The 20361-nt window shown below is 57.7% G+C and overlaps 3 protein-coding genes across 7 annotated transcripts; 2 read left to right on the top strand and 1 right to left on the bottom strand.

The window, feature by feature from the left end:
* Positions 1-1166: 1166 nt before the first annotated feature.
* On the top strand, positions 1167-3895 carry SAMD1 (sterile alpha motif domain containing 1). The gene is made up of 5 exons (XM_072787002.1): positions 1167-2195; positions 2617-2911; positions 3001-3097; positions 3194-3305; positions 3414-3895. Exons 1-5 carry the CDS (start codon positions 1212-1214, stop codon positions 3570-3572), a joined length of 1647 nt encoding a protein of 548 aa, XP_072643103.1. The 5' UTR covers positions 1167-1211; the 3' UTR covers positions 3573-3895.
* A 1328-nt stretch (positions 3896-5223) lies between these two features.
* C19H19orf67 (chromosome 19 C19orf67 homolog) lies at positions 5224-9264 on the top strand. Of its 4 annotated transcripts, none has more exons than XM_072787014.1 (6): positions 5224-5704; positions 6411-6555; positions 6687-6787; positions 6939-7061; positions 7419-7553; positions 8021-9264. In XM_072787014.1, exons 1-6 carry the CDS (start codon positions 5376-5378, stop codon positions 8193-8195), a joined length of 1008 nt encoding a protein of 335 aa, XP_072643115.1. In that variant the 5' UTR covers positions 5224-5375; the 3' UTR covers positions 8196-9264. The 4 variants fall into 4 exon arrangements, with proteins under 4 accessions (XP_072643115.1, XP_072643113.1, XP_072643114.1 ...); XM_072787012.1 differs by having other exon boundaries at positions 5227-5704; positions 6414-6555; positions 6876-7061; XM_072787013.1 differs by having other exon boundaries at positions 5228-5704; positions 6876-7061; positions 7941-8164.
* A 3195-nt stretch (positions 9265-12459) lies between these two features.
* MISP3 (MISP family member 3) lies at positions 12460-16082 on the bottom strand. 2 transcript variants are annotated; one of them, XM_072787015.1, is made up of 4 exons: positions 15946-16072; positions 13689-15669; positions 13090-13163; positions 12460-12819 (listed from the first exon to the last, which is right to left on the bottom strand). In XM_072787015.1, exons 2-4 carry the CDS (start codon positions 14254-14256, stop codon positions 12802-12804), a joined length of 660 nt encoding a protein of 219 aa, XP_072643116.1. In that variant the 5' UTR covers positions 14257-15669; positions 15946-16072; the 3' UTR covers positions 12460-12801. The 2 variants fall into 2 exon arrangements, 1 of the variants encoding a protein (XP_072643116.1); XR_012012248.1 differs by having other exon boundaries at positions 13597-16082.
* Between the last annotated feature and the right edge of the window lie 4279 nt (positions 16083-20361).

The raw sequence follows: 20361 nt of genomic DNA on the forward strand, positions 1-20361 counted from the left end.
AACGTCCTGGCTAATCAGGATCTGGCCTGGAGTCCCTGTAAAGCCGGGTTTGGCCAGAATTCCGCCACTACCCACCCCCCCGCAGGAGAAGGGGGCGCCAAACTGCCCTTTGACCCTGGATTCGGGGTCCCCGAATCTGCGGCGCGCCCCCTCGGCGTCCAGCCCTCGGCCGAGAGGGCGCTCTAGGGAGGCGCTGGGGCCGGCGCGCCGGGAGGCCGAGCGGCGGCGGGGGCGGCCCTGGCAGGGGGGGTAGAGGGTGGGGGGGACCGTGCGCGCCCCCCTCCCCGCAACCTCGGCGCGGAGCGCGGGGCCAAGCGCGCCTTTGGGGCGCGGGGGCGGCGACAGTCCGAGGGTCCCCGCGGCGCTCGGCAAGCGCAGCGGCCCGGCCCGCGGGCGGCGAGTTCCCGGTAAGTGCGGTCCCGAGAGCGGAGCGCGCCGGGGAGGCGTGGAGAGGGGGGCTGGGCGCCGGGGACGTCTGGGTCCCGCGCCCAATGGCTGGAGGGCGGCCGAGCGCCGCCCGCCCGCCCCGCCCGCCCCCTCTCCCCTCCCCCCGGCGCTCCCCTCCCCCTCCCCCGCCCGCCGCTTTCCCCCGCCCCCGCCCCGGCGCCAACTCCACGGCGCCTCCTTAAAAAGCGCGCGGGAGTTGTAAGGGGGGGCCGGAGCGAGCCAGAGTGAGCGAGAGCGCAGGGTAAAGGGGGCGGGCGGGGGGCCCGGGCTCCACCTTAAAAGCGGGCGCGTGGGGGTGGGAGGGAGGAAGGCGGGCGGCGGGGAGGAGGGAGGGAGGGAAGGAAGGGGGGCCGGAGTGTCCCGGGCGCAGGGCGCGCGTGCGGCGGCGGCGGCGGCGGGGAGGGGCCGGCCGCGCCGCGCTCCCCTCCTCCCTCCTCGCATCCCCGGCCCCGCGCGCGCCCAGCAGAAGCGGGTCTGTGTGTGCGTGCGTGCGAGTGAGTGAGTGTGTGCATATTTTTTTCTCTCTTTTCTTTCTCTCTCACTGTTTTTTCTCTCTCTCGCTCCCTCTCTCTCGCTTTTTTTTTTTTTTTTTTTTTTTTTTTGCAAAGAAACAGCAGCGCCGCCGCCGCTCCGCCGAGGCGCTGCGCCCCCCGGGGGGGGGAGGCGGAGGAGGCGGGCAGCGGCGGAGGGAGGGGAGCCGGGGAGGGGGGCGCCGCGCTGGGAGGGAGGCAGCGCGCACGGTGCAGCCGGGCCGGGCGGGAGGCATGGCGGGGCCCCCGGCCCTACCCCCGCCGGAGACGGCGGCGGCCGCCACCACGGCGGCCGCTGCCTCGTCGTCCGCCGCTTCCCCGCACTACCAAGAGTGGATCCTGGACACCATCGACTCGCTGCGCTCGCGCAAGGCGCGGCCGGACCTGGAGCGCATCTGCCGGATGGTGCGGCGGCGGCACGGCCCGGAGCCGGAGCGCACGCGCGCCGAGCTCGAGAAACTGATCCAGCAGCGCGCCGTGCTCCGGGTCAGCTACAAGGGGAGCATCTCGTACCGCAACGCGGCGCGCGTCCAGCCGCCCCGGCGCGGAGCCACCCCGCCGGCCCCGCCGCGCGCCCCCCGCGGGGGCCCCGCCGCCGCCGCCGCCGCCGCCGCCGCCGCTGCCGCCGCCGCCGCGCCGCCGCCCACGCCCGCCCCGCCGCCACCGCCCGCGCCCGTCGCCGCCACCGCCCCGGCCCGGGCGCCCCGCGCGGCCGCCGCCGCCGCCGCCACAGCGCCCCCCTCGCCCGGCCCCGCGCAGCCGGGCCCCCGCGCGCAGCGGGCCGCGCCCCTGGCCGCGCCGCCGCCCGCGCCCGCCGCTCCTCCGGCAGTGGCGCCCCCGGCCGGCCCGCGCCGCGCCCCCCCGCCCGCCGTCGCCGCCCGGGAGCCGCCGCTGCCGCCGCCGCCGCCACAGCCGCCGGCGCCGCCACAGCAGCAGCAGCCGCCGCCGCCGCAGCCACAGCAGCCGCCGGAGGGGGGCGCGGCGCGGGCCGGCGGCCCGGCGCGGCCCGTGAGCCTGCGGGAAGTCGTGCGCTACCTCGGGGGCAGCGGCGGCGCCGGCGGCCGCCTGACCCGCGGCCGCGTGCAGGGGCTGCTGGAGGAAGAGGCGGCAGCGCGGGGCCGCCTGGAGCGCACCCGCCTCGGAGCGCTCGCGCTGCCCCGCGGGGACAGGCCCGGACGGGCGCCGCCGGCCGCCAGCGCCCGCGCGTCGCGGAGCAAGGTGAGCGCGCTGGGGAAGGGGGGTGCCGCGCGGTAGGCAGGTGCGGGCGAAGTTGGTGGCGGGGCGCGAGTCCCGGGAGGAACCGGGTGGCGGGCGGCCCTGGCTCTTCGCGTCTTTCCTGCGGGTTCGGCGCCTGGTGACCTTGGCAAGTGACTTAATCTTGCCGAGCCTCAGTTTCCTCCGCTTGTAGAAAGCGACTTAATAGCAGTAGCGACCCCTTGAGGTTGTTGAGCGAGTTTAGTGAGATTTGGCTACTGAGGGCTTTATTAACACAGAGCCTGGCACGGACTGAATGCGTAAAAGTTAGTCCGTGTTGATATTAAAGGTGGGTGTTAAGCACACCACTCGCTCCTGGATCGCAGGGTCTGGGCCCGGGGCCAGAACAGCCACTAACCTTTCCCGCCTCTCTCCCGGGCACCAGAGAGGTGGAGAAGAGCGAGTGCTTGAGAAGGAAGAGGAGGAAGAAGACGACGAAGATGAGGATGAGGAAGATGATGTGTCCGAGGGCTCGGAGGTGCCTGAGGGTGACCGTCCAGCAGGTGCCCAGCACCACCAGCTTAATGGCGAGCGAGGCCCTCAGAGTGCCAAGGAGAGGGTCAAGGAGTGGACGCCCTGTGGACCCCACCAGGGCCAGGATGAAGGCCGGGGGCCGGCACCGGGCAGTGGTACCCGCCAAGTGTTCTCCATGGCAGCCATGAATAAGGAGGGGGGGTCAGGTAGGGATCTCTGAGTTGAAGGGTGTTGCCTGGTGGGGAGGAACTGAACCCCAAGACAAAGCCATAGGCGTACGTGTTTTCTCTCCTAGCCTCTGCTGCCACTGGGCCCGACTCCCCATCCCCTGTGCCTTTGCCCCCAGGAAAACCAGCCCTGCCCGGGGCTGATGGAACCCCCTTTGGCTGTCCGTAAGTTGGGGTATTTGAGCCATGGGGGTGTTGCCTACATGTGTGTAACAGAACCGGGAGGATTGCAGCTCACTGCTTGCGTCTGTTCTGACACAGTTCTGGGCGCAAAGAGAAGCCGGCTGACCCTGTCGAGTGGACGGTGATGGATGTGGTCGAGTACTTCACCGAGGCCGGCTTCCCGGAGCAGGCAACAGCTTTCCAAGAGCAGGCGAGTTCCCATCTCTCAGTGTACCCCTCTATTCCAGGGCTTCAGTGGGAGGGCATCTGCTCTGACCCTGCTGTGACCCTGCTCGCTCGTTCTCTCTGTCCCACCCAGGAAATTGATGGCAAGTCTTTGCTGCTCATGCAGCGCACAGATGTGCTGACTGGCCTGTCCATCCGCCTGGGCCCAGCCCTGAAAATCTACGAGCACCACATCAAGGTGCTACAGCAAGGCCACTTTGAGGATGACGACCCCGATGGCTTTCTAGGCTGAGCGCCCAGCCTCCCCTCTGCCCCAGCCCATTCCAGCCCCCATCTCACCCAAGACCCCCAGAGTCCAGGAGCTGGATGGGGACACTCAGCCCTCAACAGATTCCAGTGAGGGGGCGTTCCTCCCTTCTCATCTCTTCCCTGTGTTTTCCTAGCATACACACATTTGGCCCCCAGCACATCCTGTACTCCATAATAGAGGAGTGTGGGGTGGGACAGGGCCTGCTCATTTCATCCCAGGAGGCCAGCCCTCCCCCCAAGTCTAGGACATTTTTGGAAAAAAAAAAAAAAAAGTGGGGGCTTCCTATCTACCCTAGATCCTCTTCAGTTCACCCAGATGTTTCCTATATAAATGTTCTGTTTTACCTGTTCATTTTGATGGGTGGCCTTTCTTCTCTCCCCCACCACCCATGCCCTATCCCAGTCTGCCTCTGGCCTCCAGCCCCTGGGAACAGCTGGGGTGGGGTCCCTGGGTCTTCCCTAACCCTCTCCTTTCTTTCTGTTGGTTGTCGCTCCAGCTGGCTGTATTGCTTTTTAATATTGCACCGAAGGTTTTTTAAATAAAGTTTTAAAAAAAAATGCCAGGAGTTGAGTTTTATGAATGGAGTGGGGGAGGGGCAGGAAGAGCTATAGCAGCCTCCTGGGAGGGGCTAGAGTTAAGACCATTGAGGAGAAAGACAGGTAGTGCATGAGGCTGCCCCACAGCCTGCTAGGACAAGAAGTGCTCAGGGAGAGCAGGGATCTTTGCTCAGTTGGGTCATCTCCCCACGCTCAGAGCAGTACCCAGGCACACAGTAGGCACTCAAATATTTGAATGACCAGCAGTTTAACTCGGCTTTACGAGCATTTTCTCAGTCGTTCTGTCTGCAGCCCTATGAGGCAGAGAGCTCATAAAAAAACCCACTTTCTGGAAGAGGCAACTGGCTCAGCACAGCAAGGATGCTTGCTCAGGGTCACACAGGGTGGGGTCGGACACCTGTCTGAGCTCTTTACCCAGAGTCTTTTTAAGTGTAAATGCACTTGGCTTCGTGGCTGTATGTCTGTCAGCCTTGGCATGCCACCAAGAATCTAGTCTATAATACAGGGGTCTGTTCTGGGCCCGTGTAGGGTCTCCAGGCTTCGCGGTCCTCGCCAACAGAAGAACTAGAAGGGATGAGATCCTGGGACAGGCACGTTTTTCCAAGTGGAGATTTTAAGTATTGTTAGTTGAAACAGCTACTGACCTCACAAGTCCCTACTAAGTTCTAATGCAGTTTCTCAACTCCATTAGAGTTTGGGTTTGTTTTTTTTGTTTTTTGTTTTTTTTATATATATATATATACAGATTCTGGGGCCAGAGTCAGGTTCTGAGGCCGGGGTGTCCCCCCTTTATGTACCTGCGCCCCGGGTTTGGAGGTTCGGTAAAGACCCCTCTTCCCTAGGAAGCAGCCTAGGAGAGAGAAAGGTGTTGGCCCCCGGGCCGCACCCCAGGACAGGGCCGCGCCAGCACCCGCCCAGGTCGCCTCTCTCGGACGCGCGCCCCCCCCCGCCCCCAGACAGCCAGGTTCCGGGAGCGCGCATGTGCGCGGGGGCCCCCCGGGCGCGCAGCGCGAACCGGAGCGGCGCGCCCCTCCCGCCTGCTGAAATTCAAACGAGGCGAACTCCCTCCGCGCGGCGCCGCGCCGGCAGAGAGGTCGAGGCAGGGGCGCGTCGGAGGGGCCGCGTTCCCTGCGCCGGCAAGTCCGAGCTTCCCGGGGCGGGGTCGAACCCGCGGCCAACGTGAGCGCCGGAGGCTTAAAGCGCGGCGGTCCTCGCCGGCGACCCCACGATGGCTACCGAGCAGTGGTTCGTGGAGCCGCTCCCCCCGGGCCCTGGGGAAACACCGCCCCCGGACGACTTGGAAGCTGGGGCGCAGCTCTGCGGAGACGCCTCCTGGTTGGCGTCCCCTGGCGGACCTGGGGATCCACCGGAGGCGGAACCGGAGGACGTCCAGGGGCAGCTGCAGGAGGCCTCTACCGCTACTCCTTCCCCCGAGCCTCTGGCCCCGGGGCCCGCCCCGCCTCGCCTCCCCTTGGACACCATGTTCAGCCCCATCACGGAACAGCTCCGCTACCTGCTCAAGAAGGCAGATGATTTCCAGAGCTACTTACTTTACAGGTGATGCTGGACGGGGTCCTAGCTCCCGAGAGGGTAACTGAGTTACCTGAGGAGACTGAGGAGAGGGTAACAGTACAAGCAACACACGCTAGGTTCCCAAACTCAAAAGCATCAGAAACCAGAGACAGTAAACGAAGCTCGTTGATTGGGGATCCCATTTCGAAGAGTGATGAGGACTATGTAGAAATTCGGGGTTAGGGAGCACCTATTATGTGGCCCCCAGGGGCTGCCAATTCACGAGGACTTTTCTCCCAGTTTTTTAACTGTTGGCTTATATTTTGAACCCTGGGCAAGCTAAACAAAACCAATCTGTGCCAGATTTGGCCCATGGGCTACCAGTGTGAGACACACACACACACACACACACACTGAAACCCCCAAGGGATAGCATGATTCCCAGCCCAGGGGGAAAGGGGCTGTAATTCTCACATTTCCAGTATCCATTGGAATCCTCTGGGAGGCTGTTTAAACCCTAGATTTCTGGGCTCCACCCTACAGGAAATTTTGAGTGAAAGTCAGTTGCAGAATTCAGGTGTCAGCATCTTAACAAGTGTTCCCAATGGTTTTGATGCAAATGATCCTGGAAGATATTCTGAGAAAGGCCTGGCACAGGGGGAATTTTTAATAGGGGGTCCAGGCTAGGGGTACAAGTCGGCAGTGAATAGAATGGAATGGACTCCAGGCAAAGGCCTCCTTTTCTATTTAGCAGGGACCGCGTGCAGAAGGAACAGCTGGCCAAGGCCATGCCCACCTTCTTACAGATGTGTGAGCCCTACTTTCTCTACCTGGAGGCAGCTGCACGGAGTGTGCCCCCCATCTACGGAGCCCTGCAGGAGCTGGTCCGAAAGGGGGTGTGTAAAAGGGGGTCTAGGGTTTCCTAGACCCCATGCCCTTTTCATCAGAACCTCAGGAGTGGGAGATGGTGGGGGGAGGGCGATCCTGGCAGGCCAGCTAATCTCATTATGCCCCTTCTTCCATGCAGCTGTTGGAGATATCCCAACAGCTGACCCTGCGCCTGGAACAGCTGGTCCTCATGTATGCCTCCTTTGGGTTCGTGGACCTGGAGGAGACTGACCCCCTAAGGTAAAAGGGTAGGAGACTGGAATGGGGGTGGAGAGAGGGTGGAGTCCAGAGCCCTGCCTCATTCCCCCACTCTCCTGTCTACTGTCAGCATCTCCTGTTTCTTCTGTGGGAGGTTCTCCATCAGCCCTTCCCATGAAGTGTCCATCTTCAGATACTGTGCCCCAGCCGCCTACACCGCCAGCCGCTTCCCCCGATACCTCTATAAGAAGATGCGATGGAACCTGGAAACCACCCCAGAGCCCAGTGGCAGGGGGCAAGATTCCCATGTGGATTAGTGAGTGCCCTTATAAAACCAAAATTCTCCCCTCTCTTTGCAGAATGCCAGTGTGGGCCTCTGAACCACCACCACCACCACCACCACCACCACCACCACCACCACCACGGAAAGCCAAGCAGGAAACCAAAGCTCTTTGAAAGGCCATCCCACCTTAAAAAATCACCCTTCCATTAAAATAAAAATCCTCATCTTAAAAGTAGGCTAGCAGGGAGAAAAGGCCTCAATATTGAGCTACATCCCTACCTGAGAATTTGAGGGCAAATTCTGATGAGTTTCCACTTGCTCCCAAATTCAAAGCCCTCAACAGAAGCTAGTTAACTGCTCATTCTTAACTGATGCCCCCTCCCCTCCCAGCTACTTCCTGTGCTATCGAGATACATGGGAAGACACAGGCAAGAGCCCGGCCAATTCGTGCCCCCAGATCCAGAAGCTGTGGTCCATTGGCCGCTGGGTGCCGCTGGGACCTGCGGAGGATGACCTTTATTCATGGTAGGAGCTAGGGTGATGGCAAAGTAGGTTTGCGGCCTGGAGGGAGGGGCGGAACCCCACCAAAGACCATCCACTTCTCCCAACATTGTTTCCCTTGGTAATAAGGATAGCATTTTATTGTGCCCTGAAAAGTGCTTTATGCAGACTTGTGTCACAACCCATTTAAGTCTGTGCTACAAGCCCCATCTTACAAAGAAGTAAACAGGTGCTCAGAGAGGTTAAGTTACCTGCCTAAGGACACACAGCAGCTGGGTGATAGATAGGCCAGGCCAGGGATAGAGTCGTGCAGCCTCCCAGAGCCATTACCCTCTAGGTTTCTCCTCAACAGGGAAACCACTTTCCCCCCAGGGTTCTTCCCACCCCCAGCTGAAACAAAGCCTCTTTCAGCCACAGCCTCTCACTCGAGGGGAGGGGCTCCCGAGGAGCAGGGGGCGCTCACGTCCAGGCCTGTCTGTCCTGGCCCCCAGGATTTTGTGCCCGCAGCCGCCGGGAGACTACCAGCAGCTGCTGACCATCGGCTTCGAGGAGCCCTCGCACATGCTGGCCACCGACCTGCTGGTGCAGATTCTCACCGGCCAGGCAGGCCCGGCCCGGCCCCCGAGCGCGGCCGGGCCCGCGGCGTGGGCCGCGCAGGGGTCTTGAGCCTGGAGAGAGGATGGGAGCTGGAGCTTGACAGTTCCAAACTCCAGGAGAGGGAGCAGGGGAGGGGCTCACTCGTTCTCCCAGGGCACCTCGGCCTCGCCTTCCAAAGGGCCGGGCCGAGCTGGCCAGTCCGCGCCGGGTCCGGCCCGGCCGCGGAGCACTGCGCGTGGACACACCAGTTTTGCGTTAAATAAAAGAAAGAAAGAGGTCACAGGCTCAGCGTCCGCTCCGAGTGCCGCGCCCCACCCCTTGGGGCGAGGAGCCCCGCCCACTCGCGCGGCCTTCTGGGAAATGTAGTCTTTGAAACAAAAACGAAGTCCCCCTCGACTGGCGGACAAGCACACGGGGCATGCGCAGAGGTGCACATGAAGCTAAAAGGGAAGTAGCAGTGCCTGTCAACAACCGGAACCCAAAAAACCGCAAGTTTTGGGTAGCCGGGAAATTCAACGCCCAATGGGGGAAGGGACCCCGGAGCCACGCCCACTCTCGTATTTTGACCCGGAAGTGACTTTTTTACCGAAAAGACTATATTTCCCGACGTGCCCCCGGAAAGGGCCCGGGATCAGTTTCCTAAAGGCCGGAGTCGAACCTTCCTCTTGCAGCTTTTGGATCGTGGAGCGGGCAGGTCGTCCTACTCCGCGGGGTGTCCGGGGCGCTGGCGGGTGGGAAAGCCGTAAGGATCTCCAAGTTGGGATCTCTAAGCGTAGCTCCGACCTTGGACTGGAAAGGAGACCCAGGTTGGGAGAGGTGAACTCACCTGCTCAAAGCTCCGGCGAGCAAGTGGCGGAGCTCGAACCTCAACTGGGTCTTTGCGATTGCAGCTGGTCCCTTGCGAGAGGAAGGGTGGCCTTCCTGACCCGCTGTCACTCATCTGCGAGGTACCCCTCCTTTAAGTCGTGCCTTTTCGTTCCTTGCAGCTTTTGTTGAGTGGGAGCAGAGACCTAACCTTGACCCTTTTGAGCAAAGCACTCGCTTACCTAAAACTCGCTTACCTGGCACACAGTATTGTAAGCCCCTGTTTAAGATGACAAAAAGAGACGTGTGAAGTAAAATGAATCAGGATCGGAAAGCAAAACCCTTGGTCTTTTTTAGGGGGCCGTGTGTGTGTGTACAGTTTCTGACTTCAAGGATTGTTTAATCTGAATGAGTTAAAGGGGTTTCTGAAACTCCCTCATACTGTGTTAGCCCCTGTGAATTACACACATACATTGTAAGACTCTTCAGCTTGGTTCAATAGAAATTTAAATTGAGCCACAAATGCAAGTCACATACGTTATTTCAAACTTCCTAGTAACCACATTTTTTAAAATGAGGTAAAAAAAAATGACATTAATTTTAGTGATTTTTATTTAACCTAACATATCCAAAATACTGTTTCAGCATATAATCAGTGCAATAAATTATTGAGCTATTTCTGTTTTGGGGGCACTAGGTCTTTGAAATCTGGTGTGTGTATATATATATATTTTTTTTAAGATTTTATTTATTTGAGAGAGAATGCAAGCGGGGAGGGGCAGAGGGAGAGCAAGAAGCAGACTCCCTACTGAGCAGGGAGCCCAGTAGGGGCTCCATTCCAGGACCCTGAGATCATGACCTGAGTTCAAGGCAGACCCTTAACTGACTGAGCCACCTAGGCACCCTGGTGTGTATTTCACACTTACAGCACATCTCAGTTCAGACCAGCTTTAGACGGTCTCCCCTTTTTTCCCCTAATATTTCATTTTTTTATTTGAGAGCGAGCGAGCACAAGCAGGGGGAGCAGCAGAGGGAGAGGGAGAAGCAGGTTCCCCACTAAGCAGGGAGCCTGACATGGGGCTTGATCCCAGGGCTCCAAGATCATGACCTGAGTAAAAGGCAGACACTTAACCCACTGAGCCACCCAGGAGCCCCTAGACTGTCACCCTTAAGGCAAATCCACAGGCCACTTAAACCAAAGGTTTCTGATGCATGGTGGCAGTACTGGCAGAGGAAGGAAACAGGCTTGATTTCCTGGATCCTGTTGCTCGTGAACTGTCTATATTCATGAGTCTCCAACTTTATCATGGAATCGTGTGGACGTTCTGATTTTTAAGTCTGGGGTGGGGGCCCAAGAATGTGTTTGTGACAAGTTCTCAAGCCATCCTGATGCTGCTGGTCCGAGGACTACACTTTGAGAACTGCGAACCTACCCCTACGTGATGATGTTCTCAAACTTGGCTCCATGTAGGAAACACCTATAGAGCTTTAAAAAATACTGAGGCCAAGCTCCCTGTCAGATTTTGGTTTACTTGGCATAAGGGTGCCTCATGTAATTTTAATTTGCAGGAAAGGTTGAAACTCAGGTCCACACTTACATAATCCACTCTACAGGCTTCGTTCTTAGCTCCCCTGCTGGGAATTAAGAAGCAGCTCTGGGTGTTTCCATTTCCCACCTTGGCAGCACTGGATCTTTGCTTTCTCTGCAGAGTCACAATCAAGTATGTGCTCAGTGTCCTGATGATGGGATCAAGTAGTTTCTTTTTGGACTGAGCTTCTCTTGGGGTGCATGTTGTGTGAGCATTCTTTCATTCTTCATCAGCTACTTGTCCTCCTTATGTAGAATCAAGACTGTTGCTGGACCTGGGGCATACAGAGTTGGACAAATCCAAGAGCTGAAACAATGAGTCTAAAACATTCCTGGGGAATGCCCGGGTGGCTCAGTGGTTGAGCTTCTGTCTGCCTTTGGCTCAGGTCATGATCCCAGGGGCCTGGGATTGAGTCAGTCCTGTGGGAAGCCTGCTTCTCCCTCTGCCTATGTCTCTGCCTCTCTCTCTCTGTATGTCTCATGAATAAATAAATAATCTTAAAAAATAAATACATTAAAAAATTAAATTAAAAAACATTCCTGGGTCTTTTCTGAGTCTCATGCACCCCTAAAAAGCTGGTACCCTGAAATCATGGAATATAACTGTTCAGATACATTTATTCAACTTATGGTGTTCACAGACTCTTGAACCCCTTGGGTTGGGAGAGAAATTAAGGAGGGCTTAACAAATGACAGCTACAAGCTGTATTGCAAGCAAGTGTTGCTTGTTGCAATTTCTGTGTCCCACCCACCCACCCACCCCCAATTTTAAAAGTTTTCTAAATAGTCACATTTAAAGTTCAGTAGATTTCTCTCTTTTTTCAAAAAGATTTTATTGGGGCACCTGCGTGGCTCAGGTCTTGATCTCTGGGTCCTGGGATCAATTCTCCTGTTGTCACAGTCAGGCTCCCTGTTCAGTGGGAAGTCTGCTTCTCCCTCTGCCTCTCTTCCCTGCCCAGGCTTGCTTGCTCACTATCTGTGTTTCAAGTGAATAAAATCTTAAAAAAAAAAAAAAAAAAAAAAAAAAAGCTGCCTCAGTGGCACAGCAGTTTAGCACCGCCTTCAGCCCAGGTTGTGATCCTGGAGACCCAGGATCGGGATCGAGTCCCACATCAGGCTCCCTCTACCTCAATCTCTCTGTGTGTCTCATGAATGAATAAAATCTTTAAAAAAATAAAAATTAAAAAAAGATTTGAGAGAGAGCATGCACTAGCAGGGAGAGCAGCAGAGGGAGAAGCAGACTCCCCTGCTGAGTGGAGAGTGGGACATGGGGCTCCATCCCAGGACCCAGAGATCATAACCTGAGCTGAAGTGAGATTCTTAACTGAGTCACCCAGGCTCCCCTTTTAAAGGCTGGTTTTCCTCCGTGCTTTTGGAAGTCAGAAGCTCTGATGCCACTGAGCTCACTCATTGGTAGTACTACTGATATGGAGGAACATTTACCTGCCCGCTGAAACAAGGCATTTTCTAGCACGATCCGCTAATGTCTGTCGGGTCTACAGGCATGTGAGGTTTGCCATAGCTGGACAAATTATAAATGGCCTTGTGCGCCTTGCTAAGAAGCTTGTACCCTTCACCACCACCCCCTTTGTTGGGTACCTGTTGTTTCTGTCCCCAGAGCAGGAGCAACCTCTTATCACCTGTGTCTAGCCCGCGCCCAGCCCGAGGCATGCATGCCGTAGGCACCAATCGTTGTTGGCGAAGTCTGGGAAAAGGCCGGGCTTGAGCTCATTTGTCCGAACGCCGCAGTTCGCGCCCGCGCCGCCAGGGGGCACCAGGATCCGCGTCGGGCCGGGGGAGAGCCGCAGCCCCAGAACTGGGAGATAAAGGGCACGTTCTGGGTTCCGGTCGGCGCCTCCTGGGCTTTCTCAGGCCTTCCTCCGCCAGACGCCCTCCTGCCCCAGCCCAGACGAAGAAGACCCAGAGGAAAACAGCCTGTACTGCCCAGAGAGAGGGGGCTTTATTGGGGGAGTGAGGATAGCGCAGGCGGTGACCCTGGCCCTCTAATAGTAAAGGCCAGAGGGCGACGCCAGTTGGGTTTGCGGTTAGACTGCGAGGAGCTGGACAGTTTCGCCGGCCGATTGAGAGTGTTTCCCAGTGGAGACTAACAGTTTTATAGACGACACCGGTCAATTTCACAAAGTCATGTCCAAGGGGGTCTGGTCGATTTGATCCTCCCCTGCGTGCAGACCGCGGGCCCTCCAGGCCTTCAGTGGATTCCGAGAGCACTCCTGGGCGCCCCCACCAGTTCCCTCTGGCAGAGGGTCCCAGCCTGCTGGCATCTCAAGGCTTCCGCTCCTCCTGGGGAGAGGAGGCCAGACGGAAGGCCAACGTCAGGCACCCGCGCCCCGCAGGAGCGACACCCGGACCCAGGGTGGGGCGCTTTGGGCCCCGGGACAGCCGCAGCCTCCTCACCCCGGGGCCGTGCCCAGAACTTTGCGTCCTAGCCCAGAGTGACTTCCCAAGGACGTGGGGGTGCATTTTCCTTGAGCCAGCACCCTGGCGCCCGCGGAGGAGGGGGGAGGGAAGAGCCACTAGCGCTAGAGGCCAGAGGGGAAAGGGAGCTCCCACCTGCTCCAGGCCGCTCTCTGATGACTTCCTGCGGGGAGGCCAGATCACCGCCAGCTTTCCGTCGCCCCTGCTCGCTGCGGGGGAAGGGAGCTCAGCTGGGGTTGCCCCTCCTGTCACCAGCTGGAGGCGGCCAGGACCAAGGAGGCCGGCCGCGCCCCTTAAACACACAGGCGTCTACCCTCCTTCCCACGGAAGCCTCCATCCTGAAGGAGGGAGCAACCTGAAGGAGGCAGGCGAACCCAGGGTGGGGAGGTGGAAACCCCTAAATTCAGAGGAGGATCTGGGAGTGCCAGAACTCAGGCGGGGTTCCCTGGAACCCGATAAAGACTCCTAGAATCCTCCTCCTTTCCCCACCAGGAGCCTAGGTGAGGTGGATTCGGGAGGCGACCATTCCGAGTTGGGGGTGGACCCAGGGAAGCGGGCAGCCCAGAAGCGATGGGCAGGGCACGGACAGTTGAGGGGTGGGGGGGGGGGGGTCCCAGGACCCTGGGAGCCCTGCGTGGGTACCTTGAGGGCCAGAAGAGAGGCCACTGGAGTTGGACTGTCGGTGAGAGCGGCTGGAGCCCACAGTCCCCAGCGTCAGGGCGCGCGTGGCTTACCCGTGAGGCTGGGCGCGGGCTCCTTGAAGTCGGCGGTGCCGTAGACGCTGAGCCGCTGGCGCTGCAGCTCCCGCTCGCGCTCAAGCACCTCGCGCACCTCCTGCTCCAGCAGCGACGGCGCGACCCGCGGCGGGGCGCGGGCCAGCACCGGGCACCGGCTGGGCACGGCCAAGCGCGGCCGGCCTCCGGGATCCGGAAGCCCCCGCGGGCCCGCGCCGCCTTCAGCCGCCGGCGAGGAGCCGCTGCCCCCGGCGGCCTCAAAGAATCGCTTGAGCTCGCCCAGCGGCTGCGGCGGCGGCCGGGCGCACGGCTCCGGGGCTGCGGGGCGCGCCAGCGCCGCCTGACGGTGGGCCTCACGCTCGATGTCTCGCTGCATCTGCGCGCCCGCCCGCGCGCGCTCCAAAGCGCGCGGGAGCGCGGGGCCGGGACCCGGCAGGCTGAGCACCGGCCGCACACGCAGCTCGACGAGTTCTCGGCCTGCGCGGCCTGGGCTCAGGCCCCGGCTTCGGCGCAGGCTCTCCTCGCGCTCGCAGCTGCGGCGGATCTCTCGCTCGATGGGCGTCTCCATGAGCGGCTCCCCGGGCGCCCGCTGGGGGGTCTCGGGGCTCTGTAGGAAACGCTGCAGGAGGGCTTCCGAGCCTGACCCTGAGGAGGAGGTCTCGGGATCCCGAAGAGGACACTGCTGGAGCACCCTCGCGCTTCCAGACGCCTCGGGGTCGTCGTTGCCAGGCCCGAGGCTCTCAAAACCCCCAGCTGCGCACGGCCCGGGGCGTTCCGCGTCCAGCCCCGCTGGTGCCCCAAGGACTTGGCTCTCTTGCTCAGGGGTCTCCACACCCTGCTCTGCGGAGGGCAGGGAGACCTTGCCTCCCGGCCCGGGGACCCCGCCGTCCTGCTCTGCCGCAGGCCCCGGGACCTCGCTGTCTGACCTGGGGGGCTCGGGGCCCCGCGCTTCGGGCGACCCCAGGGCTCCGCTCTCCGGCCCGGGGGCCTCGGTGTCCAGGGTTGGGAGCAGCTCGAAACCCTGAGTTTCCAGCGCCGGAGTTCTGATGCCCAGAGCGGGGACGCGGTGCCCTGCGCGGCACCTGTGGCACAGTCACCGCCCGCAGGTCCCAAGGCGTCGCCTACCTCGGCCGCTTCTCGGACCCGCCCCTGCCCTCCGAGAACGGCCCCCGGGGGCAGGGTTGGGCGCCGCCCCCTACACCTGCAGGGACGACTACGGCCCGCCCCGGCCCCGCCCTCGGGGCGGGGGCGCCCCCGCCGGGCTGCGCATTTCGCACTCTGACGCGCCTCGGGTCAGCTCAGGGCACCAGGCTTCTGGTAAGAGGGCTCCCTGCGCTCGGCCCGCCAGCTGGGGGACAAGTCCGGGTGCCGTCCGACTCACGGGGCGCCACCCTGGCACCTTTCCGCCCCCCCCCCGTCCCCGCCATTCCCAGGAGGCTTGACCCCCAACTGTGCCCTCCCTGGGCTGGGCCTTTAAGCCACTGGCCCTCCGGCGCTGGTGTCCTCCAAAGCCATCTTTCCGGCGCCTCGCTAGCCCCGCCCAGGCCGCCGGGCAGCGACGCCCTTGGCCTCGGGGCCGTCGATCCACATTCCACGCCTGCAGCGGACGGCTCAGACTCGAGGGGGCGCCAGGAGCCCTCTCAGGGCGCGCCCCGGGCTCCCTCCGGGTTTCTGGGCGCCCCGAGGCCTCTCCGAGAGGTGTGCCCCGCCGCTTCCAGCCCAGAGGCTGCTCTCCCCTCACCCCTCCCGGAAAAGGCCGCCTGGCGTCCGCGGCCAAGTGCGCGTCCAGATTGAGGGAAGAGGGAGGGACGGACACAGCGCGGCCCGGGCTTAGCGGAGCGGCTGCGACTGAAAGGCGGTCACCCTGGGACCCAGGCGGCTGGAAAGGCCCGCAGAGGTACCCAGGCTCGCGGGACGGAGAAGCTCTGCAGCTGGCGGCAGATCGTGGCCGGAGGCTGCCCTCTGGCCTCACTCCACCATTCTGGGGTGACCAGGAAGAAAGATATAGTTACCTAGAGAAGGGGGGGTACACAGCCTCACTTCCTGTTCCTGCTGGGTGGTGCCAACAAGGCTCCTGGTCCCACCGCGCCACTGAGCCCTTTCCGTCCAAGGACACTGAGGGACTTCATCTGTCAGACCCAGTCACTGATTCCTCCCTGACTGCCTCTCCGTTAGCTTCTTGGTCTCCCGGGGGCACCATCTTCGCCTGGTTCCCTTCCGACCCTCCCAGGTATTTCTTCTCAGACGTCTGTTTCACCTGCAGCAACAGGCTTCCTTTTTCTCCTGCTTCCCGTGGGGTTGGCTGATGAGAGAGAAGGGAGTGAGGTCAGCAGGTTTATGCTAAGCCCCCTCTAACCCACACTGCCGGCCTGTGTCCCCACTGCTGGTGCCACTCTGCACACCTGTCTCAAGGTCAAGGCATGGAAACAGCACCACCACCCCCCATCCCCCTGTACTGCTGCTAACCCAGAGTGTCTTTTTTTTTTTTTTTAAGTTTATTTATTTATTTTAGTAATCTCCACACCCAGTGTGGGGCTCAGACTCACAACTCTGAGATCAGGAGTTGCACACTTCTCTGACTGAGCCAGCCAGGAACACCTCCTGACACCTTTATAAATCAACTTAAAAAAAAAAAAAAGATTTTATTTATTTATTCATGAGAGACACACAGAGAGAGGCAGAGATGTAGGCAGAGGGAGAAGCAGGCTCCCTGTGAGGAGTCTGATGCAGTACTCGATCCCAGGACCTCGGGGATCACACCCTGAGCCAAAGGCAGATGTTCAACCACTGAGCCAGCCAGGCATCCCTGTATTAAGTTCTCATCAGTTACTCGGTTTGGGAACACAATCTCTCCTGCCAGCACTGAGCCCCTGACCAATTCCAACCTTACTTTAAACACCATCTCTGTGCTGGTGTCTCAGATTTATCATCTTGCACTTCTCTGGGTTGTAGACTCATCTCCAACACTCCTGAGTGTAGCAAATAGGTCAAACTGGGCACTTTATTTTTTTTAGATTTATTTATTTTTATTTATTTATGATAGACATATATATAGAGAGAGAGAGAGAAAGAGAGGCAGAGACACAGGAGGAGGGAGAAGCAGGCTCCATGCCGCGAGCCAGATGTGGGACTCAATCCCGGGACTCCAGGATCGCGCCTTGGGCCAAAGGCAGGCGCTAAACCCCTGAGCCACCCAGGGATCCCCCAAACTGGACACTTTAAAAGCAGCTCTCTCTCAAGTCCCTCATTGGGCTCCCTGTGGGGAGCCTGCTTCTCCCTCTGCCTGTGTCTCTGCCTCTCATGAATAAATAAATAAAATCTTTAAAAAAGTGAAAACTGAGCTCTCGGATCCCCCCAGCTCTACTCCTCCTCACTATGTGTGGAAACTTATCTATTCTGTTTTTCATGCCCCATACCTGGGAATCTACCTCAACTTTTCTCTCAGCCATGCTCCAATCCAGCCATATATTGGATTGCTGTTGGATCTGTAGGCTCTGCCTCCAAAACATATTCTGAACATGTCCACTTCTCTCAACCCTCATCCCAGCCACTTCACTGTCCTCCAGTGGTTCCCACCACACTCAGAAAAAAAAAAAAAAAAAAAATCCAAATTCCCTACTCTGACCCAGAAGGCCCTACCCATTTCTAAGATCTCATCTTGACACTCTCTTGTCACTCCTCCATTCTCTCCCCTCAGACCTGCCAAGTTCACTCCTGCCTCAGGCCCTTTGCACTTACTTGCCTTTTCCTCTGCTTGGAATGACTCATCACAAAGCTGGCTTTTGCTATGCAGGTTTTGACTTAAATATCACTTTTTTAGACAAATAGTCCCTGGTCACCCAGCCTGCATCACACACAGTCCTTCCTCATAACCCTAACCCTACTATTGGCTGTAACCCACCCTATACAGGAGTCATCACTAATTGCCTTTATTTGTATATTATCTCTCTCCTCACCACCACCAAAAGTGAGCTGCCTTATACCATTTTCTGTCTGGTCACCCCTAGACTCAACTACCCCATGCCTAGAACAGTGCCTGGCACATAACAGTTGCTTAAGAATTATTTAATGATACTTACTAGGTGCCTACCCCAGTGCTGAGAAGAAAGAAACAAATCAGACTTGGAAGGTGCAGTTGAGTTTGGGAGACAGAGACAATTATAAATAGAACAGTCTTGGGATCCCTGGGTGGCTCAGCAGTTTGGCGTCTGCCTTCCACCTAGGGTGTGATCCTGGTGTCCTGGATCAAGTCCCATGTTGGGCTCCCTGCATGGAGCCTGCTTCTCCCTCTGCCTGTGTCTCTGCCTCTCTCTGTGAGTCTCATGAAAAAATAAATAAAATCTTAAAAAGAAAATAGAACAGTCTTGCCTCAATGTGGCACACAGGACAAGAATACAAAGGGAAGCCCACATACCATACATCTAAATATTTAACAGTTATAAAATCAAACTATAAACAATTAAATAAAATATATTCTCAGACTGCCTGGGTGCCACAGTTGGTTGAGCTTCCGACTCTTGATCTTGGCTCAAGTCCTGATCTCAGAGTTGTGAGATCAAGCCCCACATTAGCCTCTATGCTCAGTGTGGAGCCTGCTTGGGATTCTCTTTCCCTCTCCCTCTGCCCCTCTTGGTTGGGCTCTCACAGCACTCTCTAAAATAAATAAATAAATCTTTTTAAAAAATACATCTCTCCTCCAAAAGGTATAAACAACCCAAATGTCCATCAACACATGAATAGATAAACAAAATGTGGTAGATCCATACAATGGAATATCATTCAGGGGTGCCTGGTTGGTCCAGTGGGTAGAGAATGCGACTCTTGATCTCAGGATTGTGAGTTCGAGCCCCACATTGAGTATAGAGATTACTTAAAAAAAATAAAATCTTAGGAAAAAAAAAAGGAACATTATTCAGCCATAAAAAGAGTAAAATACTGACACACACTACATTGTGGATGGATCTTAAAAACATGCTGAGTTGGGGCGCCTGGGTAGCTCAGTCTGTTGAGCATCGGTCTTCAGTTCAGGTCGTGATCCCAGGGTCCTGGGAATGAGCCCCATCATCCTGGGGCCCTGGGAATGAGCCCACCACCTCCCTGCTCAGCAGGGAGTCTGCTTCTCCCTCTCCTGCCCCTCCCCCTGCTTGTACTCTCACTCACGTGGCTCAGTCTCAAATAAATCTTAAAAGAACGTTACGCTGAATGAAAGAAGTCAGATATACAAAAGGCCACATAGTATATGATTCCATTTTTTATTTATTTTTTTATTTTTTATTTTTTATTTTTTTTAATTTTTATTTATTTATGATAGTCACACACAGAGAGAGAGAGAGAGGCAGAGACATAGGCAGAGGGAGAAGCAGGCTCCATGCACCGGGAGCCTGACGTGGGATTCGATCCCGGGTCCCCAGGATCGCGCCCTGGGCCAAAGGCAGGCGCTAAACCGCTGCGCCACCCAGGGATCCCTGATTCCATTTTTTAATTTAAGATTTTATATTTATTTATTTGAGAAAGAGAAAGAGCACGAGCAGGGGATAGGGCGAGAGGGAGAAGCAGGCTGGCTTCCCATTGTGCAGGGAGCCCCACATGCGGCTAGATCCTAGGACCCTGAGATTATGACCTGAGCCAAAGGCAGACACTCCACCAACTGAACCACCCAGGCATTCCTATGATTCCATTTATATGAAATGTGTGGAATAGGTAAATCTACAGGGACAGATTGGTGGTTGCCAGGAGCTGGAGGAGAGGGAATTAGAAGTGATTGTGATGGGCACAGGGTCTCCTTTCGGGGTGATGGAGATATTCTGGCTCCAGACAGAGGTGATGGTTGCACAATACTGTGAATGTGTTAAATGCCACTAATGGTAAATTTTATGTGTATTTTACCACAATTAAAAACTAATAATAAAAAAATATGTTCTCTCCTCCTGTCATGGCAAATGTACTTTCAGGATGACTTAGAAGGCCAGGTTCAAATGAAAACATTTTGAATCCCTAGGAGTTTTGTATGAGAATGTGGGACCCAGGGAAACTCCAGCTCTCAGCCTGGCCCCCTTTACTTCCCAACTTCATCTCTCTCCTGCATAGCAGAGAGCCTTGTGCCTGTACCTGGGGACCCTGTGCCATGTGTCCAAGCGTTATTCTCACCCCTCTGCCCATAGCTGCCCTTGACCGCTTCTCAGGCTGGAGATCGTGGGGTGAGGCACACCCTGGTTGCAAGGTCTGCATTCAGGAGGTACATAGGCCTTATCTTAAGCTCAGGACCATGTGGGCAGGGAATTCTGAGGTCTGAGTACACTGAGTAGGTAGGACCTAATAGAGAAGGGAGGAGTTAGGGAGGCACTTTCCCTGTCACATGGGGAGGGTCCTAGCTGGAGTGTGTCCTTTAGGGCAGGGGGCTGAGGGCAACATCCCTTCTCACTGAGGCTCATGTCAAATTGTGCAGCATGACCAGGACTGCACTGGGGGAAGGCGGGGGCTGTGGGAGATGAGCCTGGAAGATAGGAGGTGATTTCCCCAAATGGCAAAAGGTAAATGAGGCATGCTGGTACCTGAGAAATGGGGTGCTGGCCCTTTAAGAACAGGACTGGGGGGCTTTAACAGGGACCCTCAAGATTTGGGTAGGAAGTTCTCTGGACCTTCCTCAACACTGCGCCACCCTTGTTATAGCATC

This window comes from Canis lupus, chromosome 19 (genome assembly GCF_048164855.1).
Source record: "Canis lupus baileyi chromosome 19, mCanLup2.hap1, whole genome shotgun sequence".
In the NCBI taxonomy this organism is placed as follows: domain Eukaryota; kingdom Metazoa; phylum Chordata; class Mammalia; order Carnivora; family Canidae; genus Canis; species Canis lupus.